The 12625-nt window shown below is 37.1% G+C and overlaps 1 protein-coding gene across 1 annotated transcript in view; it reads right to left on the bottom strand.

The window, feature by feature from the left end:
• Positions 1-12625, bottom strand: part of SACM1L (SAC1 suppressor of actin mutations 1-like (yeast)) — a 34818-nt gene that overhangs the window by 19716 nt on the left and 2477 nt on the right. The window contains exons 2-3 of the mRNA XM_009331342.1: positions 4089-4186; positions 2390-2464 (exon numbers count right to left, since the gene is read on the bottom strand). Coding sequence (XP_009329617.1) covers positions 2390-2464; positions 4089-4186 — 173 coding nt within the window. The remainder of the gene's footprint in view (positions 1-2389; positions 2465-4088; positions 4187-12625) is intronic.

Below are 12625 nucleotides of genomic sequence, written 5' to 3'. Positions count from 1 at the left end.
TTTCTTCAAGTTACACCAAGGACTTCATATTCTTAACAGTAAGGGGCTGGAACAGAAACAAAACGCTCTTGCTAAGCTACCCACTTCTCTATGCTCACAGATCTTGAGCTACTCATTAATTTTAAGGAATTAAGAAAAAGGACAAGATAAAGTGTCAGCTACTCTTACTTCAGACCAGAGACAGTCTGAAGTAGGCTTGCAAATGCAGAAAGAGGCATGGTCTTGAATGCGGTTTGGAAAGCACAGAGCAAGTCAGAAATACACGAAAGGAAGCATGCTTTAGAATCCAAAAAGCCTATTCATCTTATGCTGAAAAAAACATTTATCCTAATAGGTTGAAAATGGAGGAAAGAGAAGGGGGTGTCTCTTAATAATTTAAGTCATGAAGTTTGCTGTTTTCCTGGTTGCATAAGTAACAAAGCAAAAACACATAATCGTGACAGTTCACTCAGAGCAATTAATTTACACTTGCAGGTAAACACAACGTAGCCTTATTTCCAAACCTATCAGATTTCAGTGCCATCTTGTTTTTGAAGAAAAAGGTTACTTTATTAAATCAGACATTGATGGATAAAAATGTTTCATCATCCACACGTTATAACTATTAAATGCTTACAACTTCAATAGAGCAAAACAATGTGCAGGCCATACAGAAGTACAGAACCACAAATCTAGACTTTTTTACTAAAGCATTGAAAGAATTCTAAATGTCAAAGCAGAAACAGTTCGTGTTGTGCGCAGTAAGTTTACTCATTATTTGTATTTACTACTATACCTACATATACACCACGTTTTATGGACAGGTGAATTATTATATAAGGTCTATCTAGTTAGTCAAAGAACAGGTACCACCCCCACTTTTTAACCTCTGCAGCTCTAGTGTTATACCTTTCATTTGGGTGGAATTCAAGCACTTAAGAATGCTCTAGCATGTTTGCATCTCAAGTTATAAGTATTGCTTTTGGTTGGTACGTCAGAAGCATCCAGATACCTTACAAAAACAGTACGTTACATCCACAACTATGCCACAAAGATGCTACACAAATAGATACATTTAATCTGACATGAATTTTCAATATTGTCTTTTCCTATTTGGGTATGTAATGTTCTGTTTAGATTTCAGAGCTTCAGATATTACTTCCACAATTTTTTTCCCCTCTAATACTGTAACAGGCAAAGACTTTTTATGCTTGTTAAAGACACTGCATTGCTACATATGGAGCCAGTTTTACAGTTAACAGTGAACTGCTTAACAACACTTAGCTAAACGTTTACTTTAACTGATACTATCTTTAGTTTGACAGCTGTATACTAACAATCAGTGCACAGCTTGGGGGGGGGGGTGGAACCAAGCAATTAAAAGAAGTTACATACTTCTGTATTTTATATAATATTCAGTTAGATGAATGGAAGTCATTACCAAGCCTGTAAGTTGTGAGAATTCCCCTCTGGGGCAGTTCAGTTTTAACAGTCAGGGCTTGTCAAGTACCTAAGGCACAGGTGTCCATTACATTGCTCTTACTCTGCAAGATCCACAATTCTTTAGAATATGAGCACATAAAGTTCAGTAGTTTAAGACCCTGTCAGAAGTTACTGCATTTAACTGATACTTTGCTTCAGTTGAGAATATTGCAATGAGTGAACTTAAATCCTTTCTATGTATGGAGACTTATTCAGTACGCATGCTTATTACATCATTTTTCAGACTACTCAAAATCTAATAAAGTCTACCCACAAAAGATCTTTTGAATAGCAACACTTACCTTCCTGGAAGCTTAGACTTTATGCATCACATTTGTGGCAGTGACTGTTTAGATCTGAACATCACTGAGATACTTGGAAAAAGCAGACAACTTATTCTTACCTTATCCTACAACTCCCTAAAATTTAGAATTGTTCCAGTCTGTCCTTTTTCTTTTAATGTTGAATTTTCTTGGTATTTGTAGGATAGCTGGAACACAATCATTACATAAACAGCTGCATCTGCTAGTCTATCACCCTGTCACTCTCAGTTGTGTACCAAGATTATTGATTTAAAGTCAAACTTTACAACCCAATATTTGTTGCATCAAATCCTGCAGCTAAGATTAAAACAGTTATGAAGAGTAAGTAGATTAAGTTCTTTGCATGCATTTGAAATGCATTCCTTAAAACTCAACAAGCTGTCAGTGGGTTAACTTTTAGAGCAGCTACAGGTTTAAGAGGTACATGAACGTTCATGATAAACTATATTTTGATACTCCATCCTCTAGCAGCCACAAGGAAAGCCCATCATACTGATGAAAGTGTAACCTCAGATACTTGCAAATACTATTTTTTGTCTTTAAAGCTTCTTTAGCAATATATTTTGCCTAAGTATTTTTAAAGAGCGCAGTTCTCTTTTCCTTACCTGCCACCAATCGGATTGTTCCCAAAATACCATAAATAGGCCTTGTAACAGCTGAAGGAGGAACATCTTTCTTAACTGAAAAGCAGAAGAAAAAAAGGCAGAATTTCAGACTGCTTCTTTCTAATTATATCAGAAAACTATTAAAGTAGGTTTGTTAAAGTTTCTTGGTCAAATCTCAAGTTTTGCTAGAGTCTTAAGTATAAGAAGCAATGCATCAGAATTTCAAAGCCTGATGCAGGGTAGGGCGGAAGGATGTGGAAGTATTCTAACGCAATTTCTCGTGTTGTTTAATCAAAATAGTAAATGAGCTTGAATTTATTAAATTGAATTACATGACAGCATAGCAAGTAGACCCCTCAATAATGTATTGTCCTGCCAGCTTCCAGGAACTTTTTTGTTTTGAAGCCATCAAGACAGCAAGGACAAACAAACGAGAAATGCTTGTGCCTCCCACTTTTGACTGCTTCTTCTGAGCCTCAGCCTATTTCCACTTCAGAAGACCTAGTTTACTTTTTGGTCTATCTCTGCAAAACTACCAACAACAGCATAGATGTGGCAAGGGATACAGTATTTCAAACAACATACCAAGAGATCCAAAAGGTATCGAAATATCAATTAGAAGTCCTAGCATGTTAAACTTTCACCTATCCACATTTCTAGAACAGCAGAAGGGATATTAGAGAAGTTTTAAAAAAAAAACAACTCCAAACCACCCACACCAGAGTTAGGCATTTTCCCAGAGCTTGGAGAACAGAGAAAGATAGCACTTGATTTTTCCTTTGCTTTAAACACCTTGCAGGTTCATCTGATAAAACACCAGTAATGAGAACAGGCGAAGACTAATAAAAGACTTGGGACAGCTATCTTTACAGTTTTGAAGGAACAACTTTGAAGGAGAAACTGAAGTATTATACTACAACACCAAAATTATCAGTGGGATGAGCACACTGCTCTTACATGAGGTATACAAGAGACCTAATAAAAGGAAGAGAATGACTGCTTTTATATGAATATTACTGTAGCATTTCTGTCTGTTTAGAGATTAGTAATACCAGGTACAAACTCCTGAAGTATCAAAAGGGAAATCACCCATTACTTCATTTCATGTTGTCATTTAATGCAAATTCTTTGATTGTTTTTATGCATTAGTTTCACATTCTTAAAAAAATCAAACTAAAGTTTTGAAGACCTCAGCATCAGTATGCTTAAGACTACTTGCACTGACATTTCAATCCAGATTTGCAGCATAACTAAGTTTACAGTGAGGGTCTTTTACTGTTCTTGTTTCTAGAGACTTTATGAAAATTCAGGTTTCAGTATTAAGTGAAAGACAGCACTGAGACAATTTGACAAAAGCTGCAGAAGCCCAACGTTCAACCCATCCTAGATTTAATCTTGGACTTGTAGCACCAATCCCAACTAGCTTAGATGAGTCAGTTTTTACTGTTGTCATGCACAGTCTTACCAAAACCAGGCAAGCACTATCACCCTGGTTAACCGCAGCATCAGTCCCACAGCAAGAAGGCATTTCAAAGTTCTTCGCAGGACAGAATACAAAGCACTATTTTAAAACAGTAACTAAAGATAAAAACAATTCTTCCAGTACCAATTTAAGGTTCTGAAGATCTTCTGGGAGTGCCTAGAGCAAAAATAATAGACGAAAGAGGCCTATATTGAGAAATACTGGTGAGGAGAATACCTGTAAGAGTGACTTCCGTAGAGACTCTATCAATAGCAAGCACATCATCCGCTCCATCATCACAAGCTTCCACATAGAATTTCTCTGGTGTTATATGCCTTTAACAGAATAGATAGGAAAAAGGAATTTGTTTAGCAACGCTTACTTTGGGTTTGTTTCTTTACATTTAAGCACTTCACCAGCTGAAGATAGAGCAATCTTAAACCTTATTTCAGCTGCAAAACTGAAATTCTCACCGGATTACTTCCCAACAGCCACCGATGTTGACAGTGCATAAAAAGCAAATCAAACTAATCAGTTACTGCAAAATACATGGCTTGTTCAATAATCTCAATTCTTATTTAATACTGAAAGTTAAAGACATGAAAGTGAATTTGTGTACATAGTGGTCCACTTTATAATTCATGTAAACTGGAACTATGTCACTTAGAAGTCTGATAAGCCAAAACCAAACTTCAAAAGTTTTTTAATGAAACACTTCCTAATACATCAGAAACTAAAGCACCACATCCCTGATGCAAGTCTAGTAAACAAAAATAATGTCCAAAATTATAAAAACACCTGTTTCACATTAGAGTGTTCCAAGTATTGTAAGAATCCACTGGAAACAACACAGGAAAGAAAACAGAAGAGTTAAAGTCACACACTAGTTTATTGAAGCAGGTGCCTCAACACTACCATTCCCCAGATTTGTTAGCCAGGTCTATGTGACACACATGGGGTAACCTGTATCCTCACCATCAGACACATTAGACACTGACATCCTGTTCAGACTTCATACCTATCTTTCCTTTAGATAAACTGTATGCAGTACAACACTAGCCATAAAATTAAAATTTTCAGAAACATTCCTTAAAAATACACCTGTTGAGATACTTGCAAGAAGCCAGACATGTTATACTGTGCAACACCACAAGAGTTATGCAGAAATTACTTGTAGCTGTACATAGGAAATGCTAAACAACCAACCAACCCCAAACACTCCTGAACTAGTGTTCTTAACTCTCATAATGATTTTTCTTAGTTTAAGGCTTTACAAGACTAGGGGTCAGAGTTTTAAACATCTTGTTCTGGAAACTTCTTCTACAGGATAGATATTTCTAGGCTCCTTCTCCCTAAATAGATCTTGCATTTCTTCACATCTTTTGTATTTTTTTTAATCCTTCAGAAAGGTGAATTAGAATCCTAATTTAGATCAGAAGAGCCCTTTGAAAGAGTCTAGACGACCTCTCTTGACATGCCTAACAATCCACCTTCCACTCACTAAAAGCAGGGCCAACTTCAAAGTTTAGCCAACTTCAAAGTTAAAACCTATTTCTTAGGGTGTGTTTTGACTCTCCCCAAGGATGGTGATTCTGGAACCTCTCTGAGCAATTACAGGAAAGCCAGAGAAGACCAAATGCTTAACTGAACTGAAAAAAACCCACCCAAAAACTTAACTATTGATTGCTTTACCGTTTGTTGTGTTAACTGTTCATCAGGTAATTTAACCTCTTTAAAGGAAAATTAGTCTATGCGTCCTAAAATGGGAAACACATCAACAGTATTCCCCTTGTAAGTCATCCTTCTTAATCTTTCATGTACACATATGAAATGCTTTATCTTTGAAACTAAAAACATCAGAGTAAGAAATACAAACATGCAGTTCGTTGAACACTGAAGCCTTAAAACCCCTACTTTGCTTTCATTACTTCTGTTTTTGATGAAGTGCACATGTGCACCTCTGGCTCTTTACAGGGGTTTCATAGGAATAATGGAAGCTGTTTTTATGGTGAAGAGCAAACAAGCTTACACAGACAGAACGGGCAAGACAAGCTTAAGGACATTTATAAACCTTCCATTTGTTAGAGAATTTAAAAAGAAATGAGGATATACTATTTAAGGTGCAGTCAGAAACCCATTGCTAGTTGGCAGGAAACGGTAGTAGACATTTTTTCCACAAGAAAAAGCTGCAGCTACTTAACTTCCATTGGTTTAGTTGAATAAAAAAGTTAGCTTTTTCTGGGAGGTCAGTTGACACTGAAGATTCCAGCTAAAAAAACTGGGGAAAAGACACTGCAAAGTTTAATACTGGACCTGCTATGCCTTTAACACAGATGCTTATGCACTCTTACTCATGTGACTTGACTATCTTAAGCAAAATAAGTTGGAAAAAAATCTTTTAACATAGCAGGTTGTAAAATAGCGTCCAAACAAAGCAGTGAGAATGAGAGTTTCAGTCTTTGAATACTCTGTATAAAGAACACAGCATAGACAAGACACCTATACTCACCATACAGAGCACAACTAGGCATTTCCATCCATGATCCGTATTTTTAAAAGCTGCTCTTTTCATTATAAAGTGCAACATGGGCATAACTGTATTATAGTCTCAGCACTGAGATTCACTTGCATATTAGTTAAAGCCTGTTTTCAAAGAACTGAGAAAAAGCTTACAGGTGTAGAATATTTGTCAAATAAACAAATTTTCTATTTACTACACTCAAGAATAATAATTTCTCCCTGAAGAACATGAAGTCTTTTACCGTCATCATCCACGAGTTAAGAAAAATGAGAGAATTAAGGCTGCCAGTGCAAATTATGCCTGACCTCTCAGTATGTGTCATATGCCCTGCTTCGCTAGACCAGCTCCCAGCATTTCTCTCTCTCTCAAATCCTAGCCCATATTTTGTCTCCTGCCACTACTATTGCCCTTTTAACAGGTTTTTTTTTTTATCACCTTTATCTCCTCTTACACAATGCCTGTACATTTCTATCTTTGCTTAAACTATGTTTTACCCTCAACACACACAGAAAAGAAAACTTTGCAATCAAAATCCTCCTTCTTAGGGTCCTCTCCAAGACCAGATTTGGTGACAAAAGTGTTGTGGAGAACACAAGACAAGCGATCCCTGTTTTCAGTTCAATGGACCAAACCCGCTCTAGGCTTCGGCAGCTTGCAGCACACTGGAACCATCTTAGCATCGACTATTTTGGAGTTTTGGGTGTTTTTGTTTTGGAGGTCTTTGGGGGAGGGGGGCAGGAGGAAATTAGGTTGCCAGTGTATGAAGTTGAGACAACTTGAACTAATACTTCTCTGTTGGGATCACCATTAAAAACTGCCTAAAATACAACTGCATAACACAAACTGAAAAGCCCAATGCCCTGCAAAATGTTAAATCCTTTCTTCAGAAGAAGTGGGAGAATTAGTGCTCTTTGAAGTTTTTAACAGAAAGATGACTCACTCAGTCCTGGCTTCATTTGTGTAAATAGTGGAAAGTTTTCTAAAATAAATATAGTTGAAGAGGCCAAGACTCAAAGAGGTTTCAGCCCAAATGCCGATTTACAAACTTACCAATTACCAGAACTTGGCTAGTAGGCTCATTCTCATTTAGATGACCTTTTCAATCGTAAGATTGCTATAACTAAGTTGATTGCCTCCTACTTCTCTTCCAGGAAGGAAGCTGATGAACATTGCATGCAAAAATGGTGTTTTTCCATAGACTCTGCTCAGTACCAAGTCTGTAGTTCTATCACAAGCTTAGAGAAACAACACACATGCTTATTTTACTGATCTGAGAAGAAGATATTAAAATGCTGAAAGAAGGACCATTCACAATGATTAGGAATCTGCAGACAGATTAATTCTGTTTCTTTAATGAAGTAAGGAACAGATGAAAGTCCAAGTGCTAGTATTATAACAAAAATAATAAAGAAATCAGTATTTTCTAGAAACCTATAATCTCTGTAGTTACTTTTAAAATTAGTTTTTCATATACCAGGCTATACTCTGCTTTTGTATAGCCTTCGTATTTGACACTGGAGCCTGCCTTCTCCTTGGCTACGTTGTCACTGCTGCCTATAACCATCCAAAACATCAAGAACTCTTAACAGCAATATCTTGCTTCCATTACAGCACATAAAACCTTCACAAAATCTGAGTTACTCTCAAATACTTTTTTTTTTTTAAACCTGACCACCATTATCATGGACTATTTCTCAGTGTTGCTAAAGAACAAAGGGTATATGCTTATACCATGTATACCTGTGGTATATGGTATATATGGTATATGCTTATACCATATAAGAATGGAAATAGTTTACATTGATAGTATAACTCATGCTACTCAAGAAAAGGAAGGTATTGAAGCACTGCAACCACCAATTTCAAGTATTACTGAAGATGACTTGAATTTCATTTTGAAAATCTTTTCCAAATGAACCTGTGGATTGCTGCCAAGAGATAAAGCAACTCATTCAATAGTTTTCATCCCTACAATTCAAAGTTGAGAAAAAAGTATCTGCAAGTGATTTAAAAGATGACCTGGAAGGAAAACACAGCACAGTTACACATCAGGCCTCAGTTTGAGTTTGGTTGTTTTTTAAATAAAAGGCACTTTTTCATTATTTCAGCTCATGTTGCTGAAGAAGCAGTCAAAAGGAGAACCTACATAAAAAGGGTGCGCAGAGGCTGCAATTAGAAAACGCTTTCAACTATCTTGCCTTTAAGCAGCAAAAAGAAAATTCAGTAAAACTCTCACTAAAAATTAAGCCTTCTGATTTTCTAGTTTCTTCAGCTCAGGCACTACCACTCTTGTGAAATCATTCTAGTCATTGACATAAGTCAGTACCCCTAGTAGCATAGTAAAACAAGAGAAAACTACATGGCTCTACTGAGGTTAGTCCCCATACTCTCCAAAGCTGGGCTAAGTACTGTGTTGCAGTGTAAATTTTTAGATGCAAGAGAGATATTTTTTAATGCCCAGACAAGAGACTGTTCCACATGGGCCTGAGAAGAGGAAAAAAGGACAAGAGTACCTATGACCAGTTAGAGTCTGAATGAGTTAACTCAGTATCTCTCATTTCTGTAGTTATTTCAGTAGCATCCAAGTCATGCTTTGAATAAAAGATGTTTTCCACATTTATAGTGAGTGTCTGAACAAGGTCAGTGTTATGTCAAGAGTGGTTTTCCTCCAAAACTTTCTGAAAGTTCCTACAAAAGCAAAGATACTTTGAAATTACCTTAAAGCAGGAAGTTTCACAGGTTTTGTGTTTTTTCTTGTTAGCTACTTATATTACAAAAGATTCTCTATTCTTCTTAATTCAATTCAGGTTTACTGTATTCCTATGCTTCATGAGAAATTAACAGAGGAAGAAATCCTACCTCAAAACCCTTGAGCTGCATCTCAGGATCTTCTAAGAAAAAACATCTTCTGTTGTTTTAACTGACCGCTTTCATGGATCTCTTTTTAAAGACATTGCCTTCTCTTTTTAAGCCATTAATCAAAACAAGAGTTGTCCCATTTAATAATCCAAGGCAAAAGGCTGCCTTACAAAAGTGTTGATTCCCAACATAGAAACATAAAAGAAAAAACAGAAATATTGTTTGCTTATACCATATATAAAGTCAGCTTAATTTACACTTAAGTGAGATAGATTTTTAGTTTGTATACTTGTGAAGTTTCACTTCATTAGTTATATTATAAAGTAGCGTTGTACATCATGAAGATGATGCAGTTGCATCCCACATTTTAATTAGGCAGATCTTACAGACAAGATTATTCCTGCGTTCAGATACAGCATGAAAGACAACCCATCATGCTCTAATGGCAACTAAAGATAGTACTTCACTCAATATCACTTAAGCCTTCTAGCCAAACCCTTACTTCAGTAATTGATTATTTCACCATAAATACTTAACAATGCTCTAATGCAGGAAACTCTTTGATGTCAGCCTCTAAATACTGTAATAAAGCAAGCCAAAAGCACATCCTGTACTGCGCAGCAATGCATTTGCTGTACTCAAGATACCAAAGTGGTCTGCAGTGAGATATAGGAAAGACATTAGCATACGCACAGAGTCCCAACAGTGTGTTAAGTAACAGTGCTAACACGCTGATGGTTTCAACACTCCAGAGATTCCAGATTTTCTAGGTGAGCAGGTGTGCTAATTATACATCTACAATAAATATTACTCCTCACGCAGAAACAGCTCAAGGAACTGGAACATCTCCCATGGAGCAGTAGTTGTTGCAGGGAGAAAAAAGGGAATATAATCCCAGGATTAAAAAACACACTAATGGAAATACCATTTAAAAACAAAAAAAGGTACGTATTAACAGCACAGCTTCATAATAACTATTTCCAGTTAAGTTTCACTTATGCAGTAAATTATTTGTCATCTTGAGTTAATGCCCTCCTCAACCAACATCCCTAAGCTTCACCATGACAGCCACTTAGATTGAGCAGAAAAAAGGATGTATAGCTGGTCTTTCTAGAAGTATTATCCAAACTCTGAAAACTCAGTTTAGAAAACAAGCAAAAAAAAAACCCAACAAAAGACAAGATGCACCAAATACAGACAGGCAGAAGGCACTGTGTTCAAGTGCAGTAGCTACTAATGACCGACCAGTACATTCACAAAGCATGTAGGCATAACTGTGGGCAGGAGGAGTTAAATTTGAAACACAGCTAGTGTCAGAGACCCACAGGATACTGAGAAGGCTATCAGCAAGATAAGTCTTCACCCAAGCACGGAAAAAAAAAAGTTATTTTAAGTGAGCCAAGAGAACAGCCAGGATTCTCTCTATTCTGCAGACAGCTTTACCAACCAGTTTTTATTGATTAATTGGACTGGTAGCTTTACTACCATCCACTAGCTTACTACCTGCAATAGCTGTTTGAATTTTACAATTTATTCCTGAGGCTACAAGAGGAAATTAAATAAGTACAGCAGTGACATAGATGACAATTATGGATAGCAGTCTTCAGGTTAATAATTTTCCCCAATAACTGTTGGTGTAACTCAAATAGTTCCAATGATAGCACAGACACTAGACATCAGCATTTTTACCGGTATCATCTGAACTTGACTGATGACACTGGTCAAGGCACACAGGGTTTGAATCACCACTTTTGATAACATGAGAAACACAAAAGGCTTGCATTTAGAGCTAGAACCTGCAATTGGATGTACAGAATGGGACCCCGCAGAGCGCTACAGTCAGTGAAGCTCCATACAGGGCCACCAGACTACCCAGAAGATGTATAGCTGCAAAATCCGACCTTTTCATAGTGAGAATGAGAAGTCAGTTAAAAAAAATGTGACTGTTACCACTAAATCCCCAAATTCAAGTCCAGCCTGGATTTCTCAGAAGAACATTCTCCTCTGACCTTGCCAATCTAGTAAGTTTGGCTCATCACCCAAGTTATGGCCCTGTATCTTAAAATGCTTGGTAGAAAGCCTGCAGGCATTACTGCAACTGGGTGTAATGAAAGCCTAGTTTTCAGAACAGAAAACAATTCTGTTTTCAAGTTTATGAAAAAATTCATGTTAAACTACATTTGACACAGCCTTGTTCTAAAAAGATCAAAACTTACTTTTAGTTAAGATTGAACTTTAAATGAGAGAATTCTTTACTAGCCTGTATCCAGAAAAGTGCTTTTACTTAAAAAAATTCTCAGTCAAAAGGACTGTGCACTACAAGCTATATAACTGCTACTCATACAACTCACCTTTTCTCCTCTGCAGGCAAAAAAGATGACAAGTTCAGCTTAAAGAAAGACAAACATCGTTTAGGTGACAAGAGAAAAAAAAAGCTGTCTGTCAAATACGCAAGTCTTTCAGCCATCACTGATGATCCTACTCTTCAGTAATACTCAATTATCTCCAGTGTCTGTGTACCCTTACACAGCTACCTAATCAAAATAAGGAAAGAAGCCCAGTGATTTTTAAACACATAACAGCATTATGACAAACTGTTTGTACAGATCTCTAAGAAAGATCCAAGTATGTTTGCTCTGAATCCAAAAGATGACTATCAAATTAAATTTAACACAGCATTAAGTACAGTTAAATCAGACTCAAAAATCACTTTCAGATACTGCTGCCTGAAAATGGCATCAGTAACTCAATTATGGAGTTTCAAGCTAATATTTAGAGGTCAAAAGCCTAGGAACGCCTTTAGGACACACAAGGACATTTCACTGTTGGTTTCAGACAGCCATGAAGAGTCTCATGCTCAGAGTAATTTTTTCAGGAGTTTCAACCGGCCAGTGTGAGGGCTTATAATGGAAACGCCTCTTCAGTTTTAACTTTGTATTGCTTTGGTTATGCAACTTCTTTTGCTGTATAAAGGCAGCAAGCAAGCATCTGGCACATGCAAGTTCAAAGGGCTACATTCTCCCCTAAAACCTTTGTTTTAGTGAAAAAAATTACACCAGGAGGTTAGAAGAATTTATTTGAAAAGTCACAGTTGGCACTACACAGGAGAGTCCCAGAAGTTCAAAGTCATCAACTGGCATCAAAACCATACCACAAAACACCTGTGCCACAAAGGACTGATGGGTACGTACACTTTAACGAGCCTTCTGCTGGCAAGTAACACCGCATACACAGAGCTTTACCTTAGCATCACTACTCGAGTTTCTACAAAAGTCACCTAAAAAGCAGAAGACAGTCTAGGTTCCGCCGCTCCGTGCGCCACCTCCTCTTTACAGACCAGGAGTTACTCCAACATGCCCGCGGCAGAGCGGCCGCTCTCCCAGCAGCGCGACTC

This window comes from Pygoscelis adeliae, unplaced genomic scaffold (assembly GCF_000699105.1).
Source record: "Pygoscelis adeliae isolate BGI_AS28 unplaced genomic scaffold, ASM69910v1 Scaffold199, whole genome shotgun sequence".
Lineage (NCBI taxonomy): Eukaryota > Metazoa > Chordata > Aves > Sphenisciformes > Spheniscidae > Pygoscelis > Pygoscelis adeliae.
This window is presented reverse-complemented; position numbering and strand designations above follow the sequence as displayed.